General features: G+C 37.9%; 1 protein-coding gene across 1 annotated transcript in view; it reads right to left on the reverse strand.

Moving 5' to 3' along the window:
* kl-2 (dynein heavy chain 2, axonemal kl-2) overlaps positions 1–26274 on the reverse strand; it is a 373042-nt gene that overhangs the window by 203092 nt on the left and 143676 nt on the right. The window contains exons 26-35 of the mRNA XM_083120771.1: positions 25867–25980; positions 19431–19615; positions 15243–15366; positions 14176–14327; positions 8969–9080; positions 7623–7761; positions 5277–5494; positions 4563–4677; positions 3526–3653; positions 1721–1810 (exon numbers count right to left, since the gene is read on the reverse strand). Of these exons, the coding sequence (XP_082976897.1) occupies positions 1721–1810; positions 3526–3653; positions 4563–4677; positions 5277–5494; positions 7623–7761; positions 8969–9080; positions 14176–14327; positions 15243–15366; positions 19431–19615; positions 25867–25980 (1377 nt within the window). The remainder of the gene's footprint in view (positions 1–1720; positions 1811–3525; positions 3654–4562; positions 4678–5276; positions 5495–7622; positions 7762–8968; positions 9081–14175; positions 14328–15242; positions 15367–19430; positions 19616–25866; positions 25981–26274) is intronic.

A 26274-nucleotide genomic window follows, 5' to 3' on the forward strand; every position in this document is an offset into this window, starting at 1 on the left:
GAGAGAGAGAGAGAGAGAGAGAGAGAGAGAGAGAGAGAGAGATAAGTTAGAAACACAGAGTGAGAAAGTGCAAGTATATCAAGTATATACATTTTTATGTTTTGTAAAACATGAGAATTCTTTTTTCTAGTGCTGGATGAATATAATTTTTTTGCCAAGTATAGAAAACCAGAAAACAGCAGCGAGGGCAATGGGACCCTACATGCTGAACATGCTTCACTTTACCAATGGTCACTATTGCACGTTTTGGCTCTCAAAGGGAGAGTCTATGTTAGACCTTAACAGTACATCATATTGTTCAGTATTGGAAATGACATAACAATAATTACGGCAGATTAGTTACACAAATGAACTCTCAGTTCATTACTGTGCGACTACATTACATGCCTTAGGGAATTACACGCATCAAATTTTTCCCAACACTACTAAATTATTTTGATCATTTAGGTGGAATTTGATTTATTTTAGGGATGGGACCGATTAATCGGTACTCTATCGGTATCGGCCGATATAGGCATATCGGTGTATCAGTTTATCGGTAAAATTACAGATTATTTTACCGATCCGATATATCAATAAATATCTTATAATTTAGTGCAAAATTCTGCCATTTTGTTGTAATTTTTATGGATAATCTCCATGCCCTTTTTTCTAAAAAAGTAAATGTCTAAATTTTCAACTTCTTTGGCACTGTGGTCACCTCAAAACACACATTTATTAAGTAGATCAATTAACATTTCAGATTCTTCAAGGACCATTTCTAATTTTATATCGGATCGGTAGAATATCGGTTATTGGTATCGGTAAATTTTATATCGGTACTTTATCGGTATCGGCCAAAATTTCATATCGGCCCATCCCTAATTTATTTTTATGTTGTTTTTCTTTCTGTTTTGGCTAATGGCAATGATGAAGATGACTGGTGATGAGATAAAATGGACCGGGGACAATCAAAAAACAAATCTCTAAACACAAAGCCTAGATAGAATTATGCTGGCTGTATGTCTATGCACCAGAGGTTTGTTACCCCAAAATAATGTAGTTCAGGGTGTGCATGGAGAATTCATAAGGAAAAATAATAATTTAAAAAAAATAATCAAAAAGAAAAATAATGAAAAATAAAAAAAATAAAGAAATGAAAATGGTAACAAAGTAAAAATACCAGAATTCATGATTGGTAAAATTATGATCAAAGGGCTAGTCATTTCCTTGGAATCGTGTTTTTTTTTTTTAAAAAAAACAAGGCAAGATGAAAATAATTTTTTAGTAAGACTAAGCTCATGCCACTTCGAACTGATACCAGTGCTCATACTATTCCCAATAAGCACAAATGGCAATAATTGAAAATTTATACAACTGAAAGTAGTTCAGATATTTATAATTTTAATGTGTAAGTTTTCCCTAGGAGATGTAGAAAAGCAATTTGTCTCAGTTTTGCTTTAAAATACTCATAATTTCACAGCAGATAATGCATGTGTTTAATATAATATTCTTGCAAAATTCAAGAAAATCTACATTTTGCATAATTTCCAGGATGTTTAGACTCCATAAAAGTGTCACACAGCATTTTTGCAGACTACACAAGACACACAGACTCCAGAAAGTATCGGCCAGGATCTGTGATTGAAATTCAACTGATATGTTCAATATCTTGAAACTGGCCAATACCGATACACTGCTGCCAGCTGAACCCTACTTTAGTCTAGTAATAGTAACTTACACATTTCCTCCTAAGCTTTTTTAGTGGTTTCCTTGCTTCCAATGCCCTACACTTAATTAGAGTTCTTGTGCAGTCAGTTGTCCATCGAACCTGCAATATATGTCATGTATAAATACACTTGTAAATGTTTTGCTCAAGAATGCATCTGACAATTCAAGTAAAATCAACAATCTCATAAATAATTATAGGAGAATGCATAAATATCTCAAAAGTTTTAGTATTAGGTTTTACCATACTAAAATTTAATTCAAATTTAGTTTGAGTTGTTGTTATGTTTTAAATCCACTTTGTGCACAGTAAGGCTAATCAGGACTGGACCTACAGTTTAAAGTGAGATCCGAACCACTATGTGCCTCCACCGGGAGTTGAACCTGGGACCCCTTGATTACAAGGCAATGATGCTACCACTGTGCTATCGAGGAGGCCTAATTCGAATTTAGTACCTATGAAGATATTTTGTTGAAATTCTTGTTTATTACATATTATTTTATTAAGAGATTCTAAAAATGAAGAAAGTCTGGAATGTTATTTATACTGTATTTATACAGAGCATTCCCTGACATTCGCTACGAGACTCGGCGGCAAGCGGCCCGGTGTCAGCGCTTGTCATTCCCGGTGAACAGGGTCAGTGACAGTTGCACACAACAGTCTGTTTTTTTCGCTCTCTTTCCCTTTCTGTTGACGTTGCAGACTGACGCCAGTATAATCCTCCCTCGGAAGTTGTGTTGTGTTGTGTCCGTGTGTTGAAGATTGTGGTTTAATATGGCACCACAAAAGTTTACATTCCAACAAAGAATTTATCATGTCGAGTGTTACTTTGGAAGGAGGAATTGTGGAGAAGTGCGATGACGTTTTGCAAAGAAATTTCCTGGTGTTCCCGTTCCACATAGGACCACTATATTAAACCTCGTAAAAAAAAGTTTAGAGTAACAGGGTCAGTTCTGAATAAAAGTGGAAAGAAAAATGGGGAAATCTAAAAAATAAAGTATACAAAGACAAACCGCACACCATCCGTGAGTAAAAAGAGAGTATTGTATGAGAAATCGGGAAAATTACAGTAGACGAACTTACACATGTAAATGCCAATTTCCTTTGGAGATGCCAGGAATGTGTTGCAGCAGAGGGACATCATTTTCAACACCTTCTGTAGTGAAGGTTAGTACACAATATGAAGACTGTAATTTTAATAGCCGACTCTAGCGACTGTCGCAGAACCGTTCACCGGGAAAGACAAGCGCTGATGCCGGGCCGTTTGCCGCCGAGTCTCATATCGAATGTCAGGGAATGCTCTGTATTTTTAGTACATGTGCATTATGAAAGATTAAATATGTTTGTATAAAAGATAACAGAAACAAGAAAACACATATTGCTGAAAACTATTTCACTTTGTTCATGTTCTAAAAATTCAATACCTTAATAATTTTGGAAGCTTCAACTTTTTGGTGTTCATGTTATAATTGTATAGCTAGACAAACAAGGAGTTGCCACTCAGGGGTGGGTGATCTAAGGTTGAATTTTTCCAGCCTTGTCCCCACATAAAGTGTCTCTGGGACTCACCCAGCCTCAATTCAATGGGTACCTGGGGGCAACCCAGGGAGGGGGGAGTTTAAAGGCAGCTGGAGCATGGTGCTGATCACATCACCTCCAAAATTGCCAAGATCGAGAATATGTGGGGCCCTACCCCCACATTTCCTAAATGTGCCTTCATGGCACAGTGCTATATGCACGGGGGAACTTTATATTGATACTGAATAACAGTCTTAAACTAAAATATATGTAATGAAAAATAGAGAAATATTCAGTACCTGACTAGATGTAATACAAAGTTGCCCTGGCCACTCTTTAATCCACTTATCCCTTTTAGTTAACATTTTTTTAAGAGCTGCAATGCACTGTTTCAGGAGTTCCTTCAGCGTTTCTCTCATTGCTGCTTCTGTAAATATAGAAAAGAGAGAAGTAGGAAGAATTGTACATCTACTATAATTTTGTTTTTAAATTATGAACGAAGAAAGTCAAAATCGTAAGTACAAAAATTGAAAACACAATCACGTATATTGGGAAGTAAAACTTTAGGATACATTCACTGAAGATAAAACATGCCAGGATATATTATTTTTAGAATTACATGTCCAAATGTTTTACAAGATTAATGGCAGAGTCATATTCAGGATGTCACAAGTTCTATTCCATCCTGGCTGAGAATTTTCTGTTTTTTCCTGATCACTCCAGGTGAAATCTCAGATGGTAGCTTGAACGAAAAACCATAGTCTCTCTGCCTCCATGATCATCTCACCTTCTTTTTATGATTAACTTAATGGTAAAGTAAGTGTGTTAACTACACCAGCCAATCAACCAAGCACAGAACAATGTTAAAATTCATAATAGAATATTACTGAATATTTCATCAAATTATTTTCTTTACTTCATGGTACTACTATTTTTTATGGATCGGATAGATTAATCGGTGAAGGCAGATACAGACATAGCTGTGCATCAGTAAAAATATGATCAATTTACCAACCTAATATTTCTCTAAATAACCTGAAATTTAGGCACAGGATATTGTGAGATTTATAAAATCACTAAGACATAGACGGCCTTGACAAGAGAATGGGAGAAGTAAAACTGCCAAGAAAAATAATAAAATAAGACTTTACTCAAGGAAGAGAAGAGGGAGAACAAAATCGAGATGGAGGGAAGAAGTCATCCAGGATTTGAAGAACATGAGCATAAGAGAATGGAACAGAAGAGTTCAGAAGAGAGAAGATTGGAGATATGTTGGGAAGAAGACCAAAGCCCACGGGGCTGTAGAGAAGGATAGTAAAGCACTTAATCTACTCACCTATATCACAGAGCCACCATTCTACAGGTCCTTCAAGTAAAACTGTGCGTGTGAAATCGATGTACTCTCCATCTCCAGAATACATACCTTCTGCAGCATTTCTATTACCAATAGCCTGTAAGACCAAGCAATATCAATTTAGCAAAGTAGCACTTTTTTAAGGACAAAAAGCAATAAGCTTTGGTTCACTACAGTTATAACACAAAAATCTAAATATATCAGAATGAAAATTTTACCAACATGAATAACAAATTGTACAATTCTACATTAATTGTTCAACAATGCATATCATACATACACATTTATACATGGTGTCATTAAAATGGCAGCTGGAGAATACAGAAATATAAAGAGGACATTAAAACAAAATACTTTTCTTTGCACCATCATCATCATCATCATCATCATCATTATTATTATTATTATTATTATTATTATTATTATTGTGTTGTTTCTGCACCACGAATGTTCAAAAAGGCTATTTTGCTGTCTGTATACTTGCAACTCAATATAACTGAAATATCATTGGCAGTTTTTAAGAAATAGCACATTAATTGCTGCCACATGGTGCTGGAAAATAAAGGTACTAGCAGTCCTGAGCACAATACACACAGTGGTACATATAGGTACCAGTCATCCTGAGGAGATTAAATAACAGCCACTTTAACAACTTTAAATTAACCATTGAACCGTAGTTATTAAATAAGAGCTTACCTTCATAATTTTTATTTTATGAACACTATCAAAGAGTTTCTTTAGGTGAGGTTGTATAGTTTCAGGTCTCTTCGACTGACCAAGTATAGCAAGCAAATCATCATTAGAGATAAAATAAAATCTTGGGAAGACATGCCTCTTTGTTTCCAAGTACATTTCCAGTGATCTCTGAATATTCTCCAGCCTCTCATTCATTAAATTTAATTTTCGAAGTAAACCTAAAAATGGAAAATTTTAGACTAGCATTTTATACTTATCATGATATAGATAACCTAAATAATCATTTCCCAACTCCAATACTGTCCAACTTATTATTATAGTAGCTATATCAGAACAGTGCTCCTCTTGCGTCAGAACTGTTCTGAGGCAACTACCTTCAACATGGGAAGTAATCAGGCCAGAAGCAGACCCCTCCCCCAAGCAAATAATATAAAAAATTAAAACAAATACTCTTTTAGTTCAGATGTTAATTTCTGCATAATGTTTAGGAGTATACAAAATGTAACTGTACTAGAGTACTGGAATGAGAGCTTTTCACTCAAGAGATCGATATGGGCAACGCTAGATGACATACAGAATTGATAGGTCTTCCGCTCAAGCGAAAAATGCTCAATCAAGTGGAATTCACTCGTACCCAAGTAGTACACATATTTATTTGACTGAATGAAACTAGAATGAACATAGTCATCATCTCCATGTTAAAATGCAGTTTTGTATATCTTACCAATACAATAATACAAGAAAATGAAATAGATGATTATGAGCTGAAACTACCCAGGCTGACATTTTATGTTTCTATGATTACTGTCACATTAAAATGATGTTCAATTGAATGTTATAACTGCATATTATTATTTGGCAGAATATAATTATCATTTTTGGTAAGTGAACAATTATGTACATGTACTTGTTGCACCGTGATATATTTGTAATTGATTAGGCAGGTCAGCCACCATGTATATCTAGGGGTTCCATTTTATGTTTCTGTCTATAGATATTGCATACTTTCATACATACTTTATTTGAGTCTCACATAATAATACATGGAATGATTATTTAGAATTATAATTGCATAGAGTATGGGTTTTAGGTTGACAGTGCTGCTTATTAGGCTCTGAAATATGGGTCGTTGCCAATCATTCCACTACAAGTGTGGTACACTCAAGCACAGCAGGCTCAGCGGTGGGAGACTCGAACAAGTTTGGTACCAGGCTCGAGGGTGGGAGACTCGAACAAGTTTGGTAGCAGGCTCGAGGGTGGGAGACTCGGAACAAGTTTTGTAGCAGGTTCGAGGGTGGGAGACTCGGAACAAGTTTTGTAGCAGGTTCGAGGGTGGGAGACTCGAACAAGTTTGGTAGCAGGCCTGAGGGTGGGAGACTCGAACAAGTTTGGTAGCAGGCTCGAGGGTGGGAGACTCGGAACAAGTTTGGCACCAGGTTCGAGGGTGGGAGACTTGGAACAAGTTTGGTAGCAGGCTCGAGGGTGAGCAAAAGTGGGCCCATGCAGCACACTAAACTGTACCCTGCAGAAAATATGATCCCACTCACTTTTTTCTGGCACCATCACTGGACACAGGAGGTATCAGATTAGTAAACTTATTGATAATTCAACTGATATACCAATAAGTCACTATCAGCCAATACTGATAAAGCCATGATTGATCTGTACCATTTATCAATTTCCAAAAGTCTAAATACATGCTAAATACATGGTATTAGTAAAATAAATCTCCATATCTAATATTCTTGTTTCTCAAGGATAAACATTCACTCTATCTTAACTTTACTTACCTGACAAGATGAGCCAAGCCCTGGCTTCACCTGATTTTTTGTCGTCACTGTTTTACCTGTGTGGAAATGTCTCTGCCACTGCTACCGCAATGGATCGATCTGTTGCCTTCGAAACACTGACGACATTGACAGAGCCTGGTTTCTTCCAGCGTAGAGTTGTAAATTATCTCGTGATTTGACACACATGTAGAAATTTTAACAAAAAATGCAGACCTGACCAGGACTCAAGCCTAGGTATTTGTGATATTATTCCTAATTATAATGTAATATAATCCATTTTGTGTTATAAATTGTACATCTCTTTTTAATTTAGGACCAGGACTCAAGCCTGGGTATTTGTGATATTATTCCTAATTATAATGTGATATAATCCATTTATTGTTATAAATTGTACATCTCTTTTTAATTTAGGACCAGGACACAAGCCTGGGTACCTGGCATACTATGCCATTGCTCTACCAACTCTACACAGGTAAAATAAAAACTTATGCTTATTTTGTTTGTAATAATAAAAGTTATTGTAACGAGCATTGAGTCATCAAGAAAAAATACTAACCTGGATAATGTGTGAAAACTAATACACTCTTATCACTATGCATTCTTGATGTGATTGATTTCCACTCACTAGTAACAGAATCAAAATCTGCAGTTTCCTTTGGCAGCTGTTTCCTTATATCTTCACCCAAAAATATATTCTATAAAAGTAAGAAAGATAATAGTTACATTGTTTTATAACTGCTGCAATGTCATAAACACATACAGATATTCACAAAAAAAATATTAACATATACACAAAAATAAAATCCACTTATGTCTACACCTGTAAACCTGTAAACAGTATGTGAAAAATACAGTGTAATTGTAATGCTTGAATTTGCATTGCTTTTGTCATATCTTTCTTCCATAACCCATGAGTATTCATCCTTCTTGAGCACTTCTCACCTTTAACTTTAAATAATTCTATAAATAGCGGTTCTTTTGCACATACATAGTAGCCAACTGCATATGCTCTTCACTCCAGTATGTGAGCAGTTGGGGAGAAAATTACCATTGTTATGGAATTTTTAAATCTCTAAATATTCTTATAATTTATTCATTTATTTTCCCTTTACACAGGCGCATAATGGTAAAAATCAAAAGGCTATACAGCTGACCGGTCAGGGGAAGATCCTCAACAGAAGTGATGTGACGTAGTGATAGGTGACTCCACTATTAGGGTTGGGGGAGTGCACCCTGGGTCAGAAACACATGCTGGTTTTGCTGTCTTTGAAATACAGACTAAAATAATGTACAGAATAAGCAGTACAAAACTGAAACAAAAAAAGAAGCAACATGTTGCTGCAAACATGCTTCGTGCTCTGTCTAATTGACACAAACCAACTCCTACCTAGTTCCAAAAGGACATTCACCGCAGCGAAATACTTTCTGCTACCCCTAAAATCTACAAATGGCCCGGTCCTTCCCACTTCCATGCCATCTCACCCTCATTCGGGGATCTTCTCGTGAGCTAACTGCTGTACATGATGAAAGATTATTTTCCAGGATAGGGGTTAAGCTGAGCGAATTTCAGTGTATTTTTGAAAAACTAACCATGGTAATTTGCTTCTGACTATGCAGGGTGGGTCAAAAGTCAGGATTGGATATTGATGATATATGAATAATATTGTGAAAGAAAATGTAATGATTGAATAAATGAGGTTATTTTGTGCCACTTTTGGATAGTTATTATGCTGAGGATAGGTGATATGAAATTGACGAAGGGACATTCACAAAGAACACCCATGCCCAGGCTGAGATTTAAACCTAAGTGCCCTGGCATCATAGCACACTGTGCTAACCATTTGAAAATGTAGTAAAGTGGAATCTTAGGCAAGTATTAGTCTGAAAATTCCAAACACACACCTCTAAATATAGCCACTGACGCTGAACAGTAAGAAATGCTTCTACAATTTCCAAGACAAGTGACAAAGTTCTTTCCCACTGATCTACTTCTTGTATGAAAGGTTCGACATACCTGAAATACACAAAAACCCATACGATTTAAAATCACTTTATAATTGCAAAATAAAATATATGGTGCAAGTTTCTAAATATACAACACAAATATACATATAAAATTTCTAAAAAAAAAAATGAACAATTCTTATGCATTTGATTCTATTGATTCCTGCAAGCAGCAATAACTCACTGGCACTTACAACTTGCCAGCAAATTTAACATTTTACTGTGTTTGAGCATGCATATAATTAGATTTGTACGAAGGCTGCTGGAAAAGTTTCTGCAAACTATCACCAACAGTGGCGCTAGTGTTCCGCTATTATAAAAATCAGAACAATAGACCTTCTTTTATGTTTAAATTATCTTTGATTGTTTGTTTAAGCCTATTCGTTTCTTCTTCACAGCAGTTTGAAGTAGTAGTTTCGTGTGAGAAATGGAAATTTCTCGTGAACACTTTCGGGCAATGATTTTTTTATGATTTCAAATGTAGTTTAACACTGAAACAATGCATCGAGCAACTTCATTTGGCTTTTGAAGATGAAGCTCCATCCAATAGAACTGTGTACAATTGGTTTTCCAAATTCCAGCATGGTCGCACATTTCTCAGTGATGAATTTCGTGAAGGTCGTCTGTTGTTGCCAGTAATGTTGATGCTGTACGTGAAATGATTGAGAGAGATCAGCATGTGACATTCCGTGAGATTCAGGCATCCTTGAACATTGACATGAAAGCAATACATACGATTTTGCATGGTCATCTGAACGTACAGAAACTTCCAAGCCGTTGGATCCCACACAACTTGACCGAAGCTCAAAAACAGGCTCGTGTAAATTGGTGTAAAGAAATTCTCAAACAATTCAACTGAGGTAAAGGTAAAAAAAAAAGGTAAAGTGTTCCCCTGTGCTTAGCACCACACCATGAAGGTGTATAGGGGGTGTGGGGGTAACACCCCACACTTTCTTGATCCGGTCGTGAGTGGGGGTGACGTGATCAGCATCATGACCGTGAACCGTCTTTACCCCCCCAGGGTTTCCCCCAGGTACCCATGTCATTCGATGTTGGGTGGGCGCCGGGGCCGCTTCCAACGTTAGAGAAGTTCCCGGATTTGAACCGGCCAGGGATCGAACCCGGGACCTTTAGCATGGTAGTCAGACACGTTACCGACTGAGCCACCGCGGCCACCTCAATTGAGGCAAGTCAAATTTGATGTACTATATCGTTACAGGGGATGAAACTTGGATCTATTCATACGAACCCGAAACTAAACAGCAATCCACTGTTTGGGTGTTTTGTTCCCACACATGAAAAATAAGATGCGTGGTGAGCGATTTGTGTTGCCTGAAGTGGTGTTGACACATTCCGAACAGCGGTTTCTGAGGTATCAGCTTCACAGTGGAAAAAATGCTTTCAAAATTGGTTTGAGCATATGCTAAGGTGTATCGATCTTAAGGGTGAATACTTTGAAAAATAATAAAGCCATTCTCAGAATTTCACGTCTTTTTCATATTGATTGCAGAAACATTTCCAGCAGCCCTCGTAGATGTCCATGTATCAAAGCTTTGATCTAAAATATACATTACTGAGATTAAAACAAGATTTAAGAAAACTATTTTCTTCTATGTAAAAATAAATTGTTCATTAATTGTTGTCTAGATGGGTGCCCACCTATCCTAGACAGCCCCCCCCCCCCTAAAGACTCATGGAAAGTGCAAAGGGGCATTATGATTTAAATATTGTTGTTTGTTATACTGGTGACAATAATTCACACAGAATTCCCACTGTGGAAAATTTGTGCATAACTTGCAGAAACACCCTGATTTTAAATCTGAATTTTTCGGAAATTTTGAGTACCTTTTTGGAATAAATGCCACAAAAAATGGTGTATGACTGGCCCCTGATGCATAGCATGCTGTGCGTGTTTGAAATGTTCAAGAACTTGGATGCTATGAAATTTCATTTTCATGGGGTAGAGGGGGGGGGGGGTAATGCGTATAATAAGTGTTACAGAATTCCAACTGTTTGAGAACTAAGTAGCCTGTAATTATACGTTATCAATGAAGCCGAGATTGGCGTTATAACTTACCGCTCAAGTCCTCCCAGAGATGATTACATTTAAACAAGCATGTGTGCTGGCTAGGTTATTCCTCTTCGTGGTTCCACACACTCTTCTTAGAGAATTATTGCATAAAGGACTATTGCGCTCACGACAAGAATTCTGTAAAGTATATCTTCCGCAGGGGTTATTCCTCCATGTAGGAAGTGAGGAACTTCCTACAGTTCATTTACACTTATTTCCAGTCTTCTACTTTTTTAGGAGTTTAATGTGCGTTATAAAATTATGAGCGTACATTTGACTAGGTTCGCTACTGTTTGCTTTCACTCACTTGCTCCAGCTGACAGACAAAAACGACAGTCTTCCCTCTTCCCTGCTGCTGAGGAACCTGGATCTTCCACCTACAGCGGGATCGGCAAGGGGTGTTGAAGGGAGTGGGAGAGGGTTGCTCGGTTAAATGGCCAGTGAGGAACGATCGAGGGTTTCCTCATCAGTGATACCAACCTTGCATTATGGTTCTATATCTAGCATAATTTGAACTTTGCTGGCATCTAGCACCCTGTGTTTGGCAAGTGCTCTTAACGTGCGTCCTTGGGAGACATAAATTTAATTCAAAGGAACTTATTTTGAGGAAAGAGCAAATATATTTGATATCTTATTTGTACTTCTCTAGCAGACTTGTCACAAACAAGAGAGAGTATGCCGACTAAAGGACAAGCTTTTACAATCACATGCCGGTCCATCCTCTTGTTTTAATCTTTCCTTTATCCTCCCCGATTATGAAATGAACAATTTATGAAAGAAAACCAGTAGAAAGTTGGAGGTCACAAATAAAACATACTGGTCGCCATTCCCAATCGTCGAATTTTCTCCAACTTTTTCAAGCACACAATACTGAACCCATTTCATTCATACTAAACCCCCCTTTCCCAACCAGACAAACAATCAGCAACACAATTGCTTACAGACCAAGGTTGTCACACAGAGTACAGTTTGGTGCTTCTTATTTACACTCAATTCTCACAAGTATCCAAATAGTGCTGTATTCTGCAAATTACCATGTTTTCAAATTTCCTATAATTTTCTTTCCAGCCCCCGTGGCAGAGTGTTTAGCCCATCATGCTACGACAATAGGGGTCCCGGGTTCGAATCCCGGCCTGAGCGTAGATGTTTGTGAGTGTCCATTCATCAATTTCATCATGTCATCACTCATCTCCATCTTCACAAATTAGCCAAAAGTGGCATAAAAGCGAAGTAAAATAAAGCAAATGAAAATCATAAAAATCAAAACCTGTAATTTTCTTATCATTGAACAGCCATGAAAATTTGGGTATCGGAACGTCTGGTAGCCTCCTGTTAATGGTCAAAAAACAGTGGCAGCGATTGGGTTCCAAAACTGGAGGTGGGGGGCAAAGACATTATATTTCCCTTTGTAGATGAGTGCATAGTACAGGGGGGGGGGGGAGTGGCGAAAAGTGACTGTAACTGCCCACTCACCCCCACAGATCATAAAATTAAAACAACCAAATATTGCAGACTGCAGACTTCTAGAGCTTGCCTATTCTAAAAACTACCCATTCATTCACGAAAGAGAAAAATCGAATTTCTATCACAATCTGAAAAATTTTCAATGTTATTTTCGTATGTATTTTTAGGATCACATATAAATATTTTTCATGGTTAGAGAAGCATGGCCTCCTTGGGTACAGGCTTGTAGCTAATATTCTAAATGCAATGGCTAGTACAAGTGATTCGAGGGCCTGTTTAACTGAATGCAATTTCGAAGCCTTTCCTTGGTCTGTTTACTATAACTTCCTACACCTAAAAAAAGCCATGAGTCACCACTGATCTTCTGCGCACTATTATTATTCCACTCATTCATTCAAATACAAAATTCTGCAGTGATGAGTAGAGATGAGTCACGTGACAACTTTCACATTCCTTGTGATGTTATTTTGAGACACATTCCATGGACAGAGAAAAGGGAAGGGGAGGTTGTCTTGACCATCACTTCAGTAGGTGCCCAGGTGATGTCTTGTTGCTCACCACTTGGGCAATTCCAGGAATAGGGTATCGCTTGAGGCTACTACTGTGTTTGCCAAATTCAGCTTCCAACCGTCTGACAAGAAAGCGTGGCAAATCGTAAATGAATGGCGAACAGGACAAAAATAGCCAAACCGTCAATAATTTATGACACAATAACAATTTAAGTTTCATACAGTAACTGTAAAAGTAACTGTTGAAACGTTACTTCTCTGTTACAGTTACAGCTACTTGATTATAAAAGTAACTAGTTACAGTTATATTTCTTCAAAAAAAGTAACTGTTACTTGTAACTGAGTTACTTCTAACTAGTTACTTCCAAACACTGGTATGCAGTAGAAATGTAGCCTAGCCAATGAAAACAAAAATGATTTCTCTCAAGACTACCAAGGTCTGGGATTGAAAGTATGTCATTCCCTCACCAGTCAAAAGATAGCAATGTGCAGAATTATTATGATATTTTTAATGAAAAAGTGAAGCCAGACAACCATTAAACTTAAGAAAAAGGTAAGAACCAGTCTGTTTCCTTCAACAACATGCTCATACACCTTGTAATTAATTATGTTAATTTTTTGTAACACAGGGTACATAAAATTCTCATGCAGCTCTGATTCGGCTCCATCCAGCTGAAGCTGCTTTTGACAACACACACAAAATCTTCTTTCAAGTATGAAAAAAATATACTCAAAATGTTTGGAACAAGTGCAGTTCAATTGAGACACTACTTTAAGGAGGAGCATGTGAAATATTTTGATTATGCTGTAAATGAAGTATATATAGAGACAAATTCTCGCTTGCATATTTCCACTACCTTATACACGTTAGTTTTGGTTAGAATAATGCTATTTATTCATTTCTTCAAAAGTTATTCACACATATAAATCTTTTTAACAGTACAATATGGTGGGGAAGGCTAAGTTACGAATTCAATGATCAATTAGTTTCTCATTAGCAATAAAAGACATCTGATTTAAAATCATAATAATTTCATGTTAAAAAAATGAAAAGTACTTACTTTGTTGATTTCATTCCAGACAGTGAAACTTGGTTATCTTCCAGTGCCTGCATAATGTCATCAACAGTTTTCAACCTATATATTCCTCTGTCTTTATATGGTTCTACATCAAACTGCAATGCTTCCCAAAATACTCTGATAGTGTCTAGACCCTGAATAAAAGTGCAATACAATACAAATACAATATGACAGAGTACACTGAAAACACTTTACTTTTTAAAATCCTCCTCTTACCCCAATCTGCCAACACCTTAGTGTGTAAAGGATGAAAGAGGGCCTATATATCAGTCATGTACCCGCCGGAAGCACATAGTGGTTCGGATCCCACTTTAAACTGGAGGCCCAGTTCCGATTAGCCTTAATGTGCATAAAGTGAATTTAAAACATCAGCTCAATCAATATATCAGTCATGTCCAACCACAACCCCTAGCCTGAAAAAGGCCACCCAGTAACTTCCCAACCAAAGCCATTTCTAACCCAGTGCCCTTAACCCTCCCTTTACCACCCCCACCAAATCCTCCCCATGCCCCCCCCCCCACCACTCATAATTTTTGACAATCTTCGTCAAAGAACCGAGTTTTTTCATATTTGTGCATCTTCAATCCAGACCTGACAATACTGCAGGTCTGTAACTTCCATTTCCATTTTTTTTACCACTAATGATGCGGTTCATACAATAAAAATTTGGATTTCTTTTGTGTCTGGTGAGTTTTTTACTTATTAAGTCTTTGTGACCCTCCTTCCTTTTATCCACTACATATATGAATTATACCTTTCCATTCATAAAAATAATAACGAAATGAAGAATTTTGCACTAAAACTGCATTCTATTGATAGATATGCTTGATGGGTAACAGTTTCAGTAATCCATGATAAACCAATGAACCCATGAATTTATTCCTTGCATAATGGAAACTCAATTTTCCCTCTAGAAAGGACAGAGATTTAGAAGCATTTAAAGCATATCATATCTAAGGTAACAACACATTATATTTCCTTCTTTAGATTATCTATGTACAAGTCCCAAAATTATACAAATATGTTATGCCATTATCTACAACTCTTACCCGTTCAATAGCCAACTCCATTGTTGCTGCATTTGAAATTTCCATAATGGTTTCTGCGTACATTGCAAAACCATACTCAATCACCTTCTCTAATGTAAAATTATTAGATTGAGGATCAAACTCTCTACAAAGAAAATTACATATCAGTTTTAATTGTACATAAATATGATGTTGAACATTTGCATTTTACAACAGAGAACCAATTCAAACATTTTACAAGATTTTGTTACCCTCTCAAATTTTAGAGTTCTCATTAGTATATTTGTTGCTGGATATTTCCAATTTTTATTTTCTAATTTTTGAGGAGAGGGTGCCATATTATCTTGAATTCTACAGTCGGATGACTTATAGGGTTTTGGGTCAGTGCTATGAAGGCTGTTTCTTTGACTTTCCATAGTTTCCAATTTTGCTCTTTGTGTGGTATTGTAATGTTGTTCCACTGAATTCTATGGGATTCATTCCATGCATGTTCGATTATTTTCAACCTATCTATATCACCTTTGCATGTGTGCTGCATATGTTCACCTATCTTCTTCTCTAGAGCAGGGACATCAGAACCGGGGGGGAGGGGTAAAATAGTATTTCTGCCCCCCCTCCCTCCCCTGTTCGAATGCTAAAAATGAGACGATATTTTTTCCAACTTGTGTTTCGTTTTGAAAAAATTTGGAAAAATATTATTGCACTAGTTAAATGAACGTGGACTCAAGATTCGATACCAGCAAGAAGTATGTGACAGAAAGATCCATGTGCAGATAAGAATCACAGCCACGTCTCCGCAAATTAAGTGTAAGGTGGAATTATCCCCTTAGAAATTCCCTGCTTCGATTTTATGGACAGATGTGGTTGGTGTGAAACAATAAACCCTGGGTACCCCGATGGGAAGGGGGCAGAGAGAAGCCTAATTTAAAATCTCTTTTCCATCTTCAACTACATCCCATGGATGCAAGGGCTCCGAACCAATGGGGCCGGTGGAGCTTGAGCCTTCTAGGTAAAAGGTGAAGGTGGGAAAAAATTCGAGACGAAGGCAAGACAACATAGAGACTCGGGTTTAATTTCCGTGGTGGGTGATCTAAGGATGGAATTATTCCAGCCTTATCCCCGCAAAAAGCAGATCCTAGGCTCAACCAGCCTAAAATGAATGGGTACCTGGGGGCAACCCTGGGGGGTAAATGCAGCTGGAGCATGGTGCTGATCACATCACCTCCAAAATGTCCGAGATCGAAATGTGCCTACATGGCACTGTGCTATTAGCACGGGTTAAAAAACAAAATCATATGAACATAAGAATAAATGGCGTTACCTCTCTCTGAGGTCTAAAACTAAGCCATCAGCCCTGAACATGACGTTTAAAACAAACAGTAAACTTTTAATAAATCTAAATGGCCAAGAAATGGAAGTTCCTGCCTTGGTTGTTCCACCTCTACCCACAAGTGCTTTCAGTATTGCCTGATGTTAAGAAGCCACAGAGGAGGGGCAAGATTGTATTTTTGCTCCCCCTCCCTCCAGTCACGCCCTAAAAAATGAGACTACATATATTTCAACTTATCTTGGTTGTGAAGAATATTTGGAAAAACATTTTTGCACTATATTTGTGAATGAGCACTCAAGTTTCCGTTAACAACGAACACTCAAGTTTCCGTTAACAACAAGAATCACGTGATATCGCAGTCAAGTACCCCATACGAATTCGCTGTTTCTGTTTCCAGTTTTGCTTTGAACCTTATCAGGTTTTGTACCTACAAGTGCGCTCCCATATAACAATGCACTGGGGAGGGGCATAGAGGACAGCTTAACTTTAAATCTTCCGGTGCACTTTCCGTACACAAGCTTTCTTTAAGGTCCCCTTGTTGTCAAAAAGGTCATCAGCCATGAGAAAAGGTAAGTTCTTGGAAATTCAAGCCTAGGCTAATCTCCTCTTCCCTTTCCAAATTTAGACTTGGTCAGACGACCCGGTCATTGTTCAGAGTAGAATAACCGCAGAAGGTGTGTTTTGGCATTTACTCTGCAAATTGTAGTGATAAGTTTGGATTTCCTTCCACACCAAGCGATATAATTGTGTGTGTGTATATAGTTTATATACATATAAATATAAATCATTTGCAGAAAGTAGTCCGACTGCAAGATCACGCATGAGTGTACTGCAATTAGTCCCCTGAAATAGAATCAAGAGATTGGTAAGTTTTACTTACATTTTATTTATTAATTTGTATTTTCTGTGTGAAAGACATAAAAAGACGAGACTAGAGACAGACAAGTATCGTTCTGCTACGCCATCAGTTCTGTCCTTTAAGGCTTTACTTAAAGCTGCAAACTTCGGAGTGTGTGAACCACCTCCTCTCGTGGGAAGGAAGGAACTTTTAACTCTTGGCCATTTAGATTTATTAAAAGTTTACTGTCTTATTTTAAACTTCATGTTTAGGGCTGATGGCTTAGTTCTAGACCTCAGAGAGAAGTAACACCGTTCATTCTTATGTTCACGGATGATTTATTTTTACGTTGGGAGGTTAGTTTTAGGTAGCAAGGTCACAGCATGATTGATATTTTAGACTTTTCGGGGTTAGGGAGTATGGGGGGGGGGGGAATCGACTTCTGTCTTAGGTTCTTCTCTCAAATCTGAAACATCTAAGAGGGGCCATTGATCTGAAAAGACTGATTTCATTCAAATGCAATACCAAGTACCTAGCTACTACGATAATTACAGATTAAAATATCTAATATTAAAGCTGTTGGCGTAGCATGGCAACTTGCCCCATATTTGACACCTCAGCCCTCTCTAACCATGCACTATATTTGAAAGCTTTAGTGGCAAAACTTTAACCTAGAAATACTCTAAAATTACTGATAGTTTCATTTCTTAATCTTAATCTTTGAATAGCAGTCTGGGATTTGAAAATATCAGTAAAAGGTGAAAGAATCGTTTTGTTACGCCATTTCAGAATCAGAAATGTCTTATATGTTGAAATATGAAAAATATAGCGCTTACAAAATAAAATATACCATATTGCCCCAATCTCATCGACTACCTTCGCAATCAGCAAAAATGGTAGAAAAGTGAAGTAAAGTAAACTAAATCTATCTTTAAATTATTTCCTCTTAACTCTTTCATTTATGTAATTCTTCTTTAGTATGCGACGTTTTTGTTAAAATTATACTAAGATTTATAAAATGATGAAATGGTAAATGAGAACATGGCCACGGGCAACTTTCTTTTTAACACATCGATGAGAGAGCTTCAGAAACACGGATTTTCTCAATACGTTTGCACATGTACTTCGCACCTTTTTAAAAGTAGTGCATTTTCAGTTATGTTACTAATCATTAAAGGAATGCCTCAATACCATCATGCTTAACTGGATGTGAAGATCAATTACCAGGCAGGGGTGGAAATTTGTGGTATTTATCATAAGACCCAAATTTTCAGTTTTCATGTATTAAGCACCGTTTAATGGAATTATAAGTAATAAAATATTCCGTAATATAGATCTCTGGACCTTCTCTTATCTCTTATGAGGCTTCGCCACTGTGGATATTCATATATTCAATAAGTATATATTTATTAATGTAATATATATATATATATATATATATATATATATATATATATATATATATAGTCATAAATCACCAATTAAGAGGGTAAACAGAGATTGTCCCTTCTGGTGTTTAACATTAAACATTCATTGAACCTGAGAGGCAGGAGGTAATTACCACCATCTCTACATCTCGCCCACAAAGAAAGGTAGTTTATCCACAAAAGACTGCACATGTCTTGATTTTTCTCATAGGATTACATAATATTACTTGTTCCTGTTGTTATTTCAATAATTGATGATTTATTTATTCCTTTTGTGCATTTGAATTTCACCCTTTCCCTTATCTTTCTTCCTTTTCACATTATTATTGTTGTTGTTGTTTTTTGTGGGCTTCCACTGATTTTAATTACAGTTAACAGAAAACAGGCCTCGTATATCATCTGTATGTCACAAGCTATTTCATGTAGCTAGTTCAGTTATTACTTCTTTCAATTGCAAACAATTGTCACCAGTGTTCACATGTCAATGAAATGAATAAATGTATACCCTTGCTTAATTCATAATGACACTCTTAGATGTTTAGCTTATATGAACAGGAGTGTATATTGCAGATGCCGAATGGTGATCATTCCCGTGTTTTCTGTATGAGACTTACCTTTCAGTAGCCTCCTGTACCTGTTTCCAGTGACGCACTCTCATTGCTGGATTCTTTAAGTTTGTAATTAATGGCATAGTCCTCTTGAAGACATCAATCCTGTTCTTTGTGTGGTCCACAATCTCCCAGTTCCTTGACCTTAACTCCTTTGATAATTTCACGAGCTTCTTGAACAAGAAATTCGCCTACAAATAATAATAGCAATAAAGATAAACAGATGCTCCTCATAATTATAAGACAAAATAATTTCATAGAAACTAATTAAGTTAATTACTTCTAGATAGTGAATATTTTGTTAAATAAAATTGTCAAGATTATATCTAAATTACACAAAATATCTAATATGTACATAATATGTACCAGTGTGTGGCAACAACCCTGTGTAGAGGTAGAGCGGGAAGTAAGGAAGGAAACCCCTACTGCATAATGGACTCGCCCTAGATAGTCACACTTGAGCACGCGTTATGCATAGGTGGTCGGGCTGCAGTATTGTCCGAGAAGTCATGCAGGCAGTCAGTCAGTCAGTCAGTGCTTCACCTGCTGTGGTGGAATTTTTGCCAGCAAAGAAGAGCTCCATATGGGATTGTCTATGTAGCATCTTTTGAGATATCGTGCCGAGGACATTTTCCTGCAACGGGTTGTGGGAGGTGATGAATCTTGGTGCCACCACTTCCAACCCAAAGGAAACGACAAAGCCAACAGTGGAGACATCCGAGCTCTCCACCACCGAAGAAGTCCAAGATGGTGCAGAGTAGTGGCAAAGTGATGCTGACATGTTTTTTCGATCATGAAGGACCCCTTCTCCTTGAGTTCCTGGACCATAGTCAATCAATGAACGCTGCTTGTTACTGCAGTACCCTCCACTGTTTGCACACAGCAATCAAGGCCAAATGGCCTGGCCTGTTGTTTCTGGAGTGGTTTTGCTGCATGACAATGTGCAGCCACATACGTCAGCTGTTACAAAACACACGTTGGCGACGTTTGTGCGGACAGTGTTGGAACACCCACCATATAGCCCTGATCTATCACCATGCGACTTCCATATTTCTGGTCCATTGAAAAAGGCATTGAAGAGTCTGTGCTTCCACTCGGACAATGACGTCATGGACAATGTTTGCAACTGGTTCCGATCTCAGCCAAAGGAGTTCTACGAGCAGGGTATTCATCGCTTGGTGAGAGGTGTTTTATTGTTCCAGCGGCAGGCGTCCTCCCGACGCTTTTCTCTGCTTCGCCGAGGGAGACACGTGCAACGGACAGCGGCCAAGGTAAGCCCCCGCCTCACCGGCTCTTGAACTTTCTTTTTCTTGTGCTGCTGTGTGGGGACATTAAGTTAAACCCAGGCCCCAGGCCAATGGAAAACAAATTCAGTGCATACTATCATAATGCCCAGAGCATAAAAAATAAACTTTCTGACTGTACTTCGGAATTGGGAGAATTTATGGAGCAGGACTGCATTGCAATAACCGAAACGTGGCTCAATGACAATGTACTGGATTCCGAACTGCCTTTTTCAAAACATTTCACTATATACAGGAAAGACCGAGGCTCAAGGGGCGGGGGAGTGATGCTTTGCATAAATAACAAATGGAAAAGTGTGGTGCGAAGTGACCTGGATCGCGACTGTGAAATTCTGTGGGTTGAGGTGCTTCTCGGCAAGAAAAACAAACTTTTCATCGGTTGTTTTTACAGGCCACACAAAACTTGCCCCGTAGCAGTTCTGGAGGCTTGCTACGATTCTGTGTTGTCGGCATCCTCTATGGGCGACGTAATTCTTTTCGGAGACTTCAATCTGTCAATTACATGGACAGACTCCAGGCATGGCTTTACAAACGACAAGAGCGACACGTACTTCATGGATCACTTCATACATGGCCTCAGACTTCAACAGCACAATATGTTCAATACACGAAAAGACAATAACCTGGACTACATTATCTCATCACTCCCTTCAGCGCACATTATCCCTTCGAGAAATCTCATCCCTTCGGACCACGAATCGCTGGATGCTGTATTCTGGCTCCAGGACCACCTGAAAAGTCAACGACCTTCCACCCCTCGACGCCAATACCTTGTTTGGCGCAAAGCACCCTGGGGTGACATCCGTTCGGCGCTGGATTCCATTCCCTGGACAATCCTGGAGAGTGGAAGTGTCGACGAAGCGTGTGACGTGCTTACTGATGTGATTCATGCAGTGATGAAGGATTATGTGCCACTCAAAAAAACGAAATCAAGCAAATACCCTTCCTGGTTCGACTCTGAGCTCTTGCTTGCCCTTTTAAACCGAAAAAAGGCCTGGGATCTCTGGAAACATTTTCCTAATGAATACACACGGAAAACTTTCACCGACTTACGACGTCACTCTAAACAATTGCAGAAGACCAAATACAGGGAATACATCGGTGCCATCACAAACAATATCAAATCAAATCCCAAACGTTTTTGGTCACTAATCAACTCAAGGAGGCAAAATTCCCGAATACCTTTGAAAGTAAAACATGACTCAGTATGCGCAGAGGGCCCTGACAAAGCTAATCTTTTTAACTCTTTTTTCTCCATAAATACAACCTCGAATACACCGGCTTCATCCCTTCCCAACCTCCGTCCAGTTGGCTGTCACTCTCTAACGTCTCTCTACACGTCTCCAGAAGAAGTGCAACACATAATATCTTCAATGCCTCAAAATCGCGCCAATGGTCCTGATGAAATCCCTTCTATTTTCCTAAAAAAACGCTGCTTCCTCTCTCGCTATTCCCTTCTCTATTTTATTAAACAGATGCTTCAACGAGGGTACATTTCCAGATTCATGGAAAAATGCTAACGTGGTACCATTATATAAATCTGGAGACAAGTGTGCTGTTTCTTCTTATAGGCCTATTTCCCTTCTTTCACCACTTTCTATCGCCTGTGAAAAGATAATAAAGGACCGACTCTACAAATTTACCTCTCCATATATAAATACAGCACAGCACGGCTTTTTACCAGGCAGCTCCTGCTTAACCAACTTAAGCATTTTATTATCTGACGCTATCAACTCTATATCTGAAAACTCTCAACTGGATGTAATATATCTGGATTTTTCGAAAGCTTTTGACTCTATAAACCACAATTTCCTGCTTCATAAATTATCCCACTGTTTCAATATTCATGGAAACTTTCTCTCTCTGCTCAAGCACTACCTCCAAAACAGACAACAAAAAGTTGTTCTTTCCGAAATGTCTTCTTCTTATCAAGCTGTATCTTCTGGTGTACCTCAAGGCAGTGTTCTTGGACCTCTTCTCTTCATCCTGTACCTTGATGATCTTCCAGAATATCTTTCCGAGTCATGCAAGAACCTTCTCTTGTTCGCTGACGATTGCAAAATATATAGTAAAATCTCCAATTTCAGTGACATGACACTTCTGCAAAAGAATTTAGATTCTCTAATAAAGTGGTGTGAATTATGGAACTTAAAACTCAACCCTCAAAAATGTACCATGATGACCTTCTCCTTAAAGAAAAACACATTTAATACTAAATATTTCATAAGAAATAATTGTGTTCAAAGAGTTGCCGCACAAAAGGACCTGGGCGTCATATTTGACGAGAAACTTTCCTTTTCTGAGCACATCTCTACAGTCAAAAAGGGTTCAATGCGTATGCTGGGTCGTCTTTACCGTTTCACGGAAATAAACAACTTGACTGCCCTCGGCACCTTTTACAAATCTTTTGTGTCACCTAAAATTGAATACTGTTCTCCGATCTGGTCTATGGCATGCCCCTCAAGTTCAGATAGACTTAATTCCGTCCTAAATTTCTTCCTGGCCATTGTTCGACACCGAATTCCGTCCACAAAACACTTGCAAAAGTCCATCCTCCTGCAAATGTTAAATATCCAAACTCCACAAGAGAGACATATACAGGCTGACCATATATTTCTACATAAAATAGTGAATGGCAACATCAGAAGTGACCGCCTTCTTCAGGAAATTCACTTTCGTGTGCCTGCCCGCTCAACAAGAAGCACTCAACTTTTTGCCTCTCAGAAGCCGAGATTGTGCCTCATCCAGCGCTCTTTGTTCCATAGACTGCCCAGTGAATATAATAATCTAGGAAGCCAAATAGACATTTTTGAAAATCTGGACAGTTTTAGAAGAAAGTTAGCAAGAAATATGTAAGTCTCTTAACCACATGTAATTTTTTTTTATGTTAATATTTTTCATGTATCATGTTATTATTTTTTTGTCCTTATGTTCTGTAAAAACGTTCCAATGTAAAATGGCTAACGCTGTATTTGGAATCTTCTATTAAATAAATAAATAAATAAATAAATAAATAGTGGGACAAGTGCTTGTGTAACTTTGGAGATTAATGTTTGAAATAAACCTTGTTGATTTCATTCTGTGGCCCCTGTTCCGTTTTCATTTGATCCACCCTACTACAGTGCATCCAATACCTTGCGAGGCCGAGAGATCGGGAGAAGTGTGGCAAGCGGTGCTAGCAGAGATGCAGACATTTTCGACCAGTAATGTCCCACTTATTTTTATGGGCATGTCTTTTGCATCCAGATATTTATATTAATATTGCAAAACAAGTACTAACCTGTGTTATAAGAGTTGTTCAAAGTGATGTCCACTTACATTCACATTCCTGGCATCGTTTGATCAAATTTTGATTCACACGCAAAAATTCTTCTTCCATAATTCTTCCAAGTTCTGCCCTTACATTGTCCTTTAGTTCGTCGATCCTATGAGGGTTATTTCGGTAGACTATTTTTTAAGGTTCAGCACAAATAATACCTCTCTGAATTTATCGTGTATTCAAAAAATATAGGCCCTATTATTATTTTTGCAATTACAGCACACCACACACCAATTTTTGTATCATGCAACGGAACTTTGTTTATTAATCTGGGATTTTCTGTGCTCCAGTATCTATTGTTCTGTGAACAAACATGACCACGCAAATGAAACCATGCCTCATCCAAAAAAATGATTAGCTGTGGATCAACAATACCATCAACAATATTCTGCAAAACCCAATTACAGAAATTAACTCGACTTACATTGTCAGGGGGTCGTAATTCTTGCACTATAGAGACTCTGTATGGCTTTAATTTTAGTACCTTAGTGACTGTATATGCCTCCTGTCAAACACAGCGTAGAGGTTTGTTTTGAGAGCGTTCTAACGCTGCCCCAAATTCGTTGAGTTTTTGTTTGGTTAGAATCAGTCGTTTTTACTTAGGGGTTCTAAAATTTAACGATCCAGTTTCTCGTGATGTAAGGACAAGGCGTCTAACCGTCTCTCTACCTGGAGGTGAAACGCCAGGGAATTTCCTACACATGTCTATCTCGACACGAGTCTGTATTCACGTAAGTGTCATCCATAAAAATTCTTTGTTCTAATGTGAACTCTGCGGCTGGCATTTCAATCACCTCACTTAACACAACACGCACACACACTGCAATTACACAAAGACGTAGCATGGCAAGAAACCAAAAACCACACTCTTTCCTCCAGTACGAAATTAACAAGCTGTTGGTTCAATATCTGTTCCTCATTCCATTCGCAGCTCTGTCTAGTGTCTACGGCACTGTAGTCGCGAAGGAAAGAACAACTCAAGCTCGGAGCTTTCAGATTGCAAACAATGGTCACGAAAACCATTGGCTTTTAACGGATTAGTCTGCAATGTAATCTTGATACAGTGTTGCACATTCAAAACCTCCAAATGATTCCGAGCAAAGCAAAATGCTTTCGAGGGTAAACTTAAGCGAGACGTTACTGGTTGAAAATGTCGGCATCTCCACTAGCACCACCCTCCGCACTACTCCTGATCTCTCGGCCTCGCAAGGAATTGGACACACGGTGTATATATAACAAGTGAAAGAGGAAACACTCACCAGACACAGGAAATCTTTGTAGGTGAGTGTTTCCTCTTTCACTTGTTATTTTGCCCTTGTAGCCCTCCTTCCTTTATATATATATATATATATATATATATATATATATATATATATATATATATAACCGTATATATATATATATATATATATATATAACCGAAAGGAGGGACAAATGGGCTAAATAAAAAGCAAACAAGGACAAAGGAAACACTCACCAGACAGTGAAAAAATTAGAATTTTCGCAGACTTTTTAGCTGCATCTTCAGTGTAAGAAAAAGGTTGGAACCGATGCAGGTACAAATTCTGCGAAAATTCTAATTTTTCACTGTATGTTGAGTGTTTCCTTTCTCCTTCTTTACTATATATATATATATATATATCCAAGAAGAAGAAAGGAAACACTCACCAGACAGTGGAAAAAATATAATTTTTGCAGTCTAACGCTGCACCTTTGGTGTAAGAAAATAGACGGAACCGGAACTTCTGGTTCCTCTCTTCCTCTCTGTCACTCACTCACTCACTCTCATTCAATCACTCACTCACACTCACTCACTCACCTGTTCCTCCATTTCCTCAGTTTGCAGTATCCTGAAGGGGCATGTTTTGTATTTTGCCCAACTTTTATCCCATTCGTCTGTTAACAACCACACAACTTCCAATGAATCTATATCCTAAACAAAGTAAAACAAAATAGGACATAGAAATAATGTTCCAAATAAAAAACAAAGATTCAATACACATGTAGGTATATCACTACACATTTTTTGCCACTAATCTGCTTATCAGTTTCAGACCACCAAATATTGACTACTTAAAGTTTGAATCTGAAATTGGAATACACCCCTCCCTCCAGTTTACCAGTTCACCTCCAGCAAAAAATGGATAAATACAGTATTTACTCTGTTAAGCCAAATATGCATTTGTGGATGGCATATAGATTTATACTAAATATGACTGCCCCCCAG

Source organism: Lepisma saccharinum, chromosome 4 (genome assembly GCF_977018435.1).
Source record: "Lepisma saccharinum chromosome 4, izLepSacc3.1, whole genome shotgun sequence".
Classification (NCBI taxonomy): Eukaryota; Metazoa; Arthropoda; class Insecta; order Zygentoma; family Lepismatidae; genus Lepisma; species Lepisma saccharinum.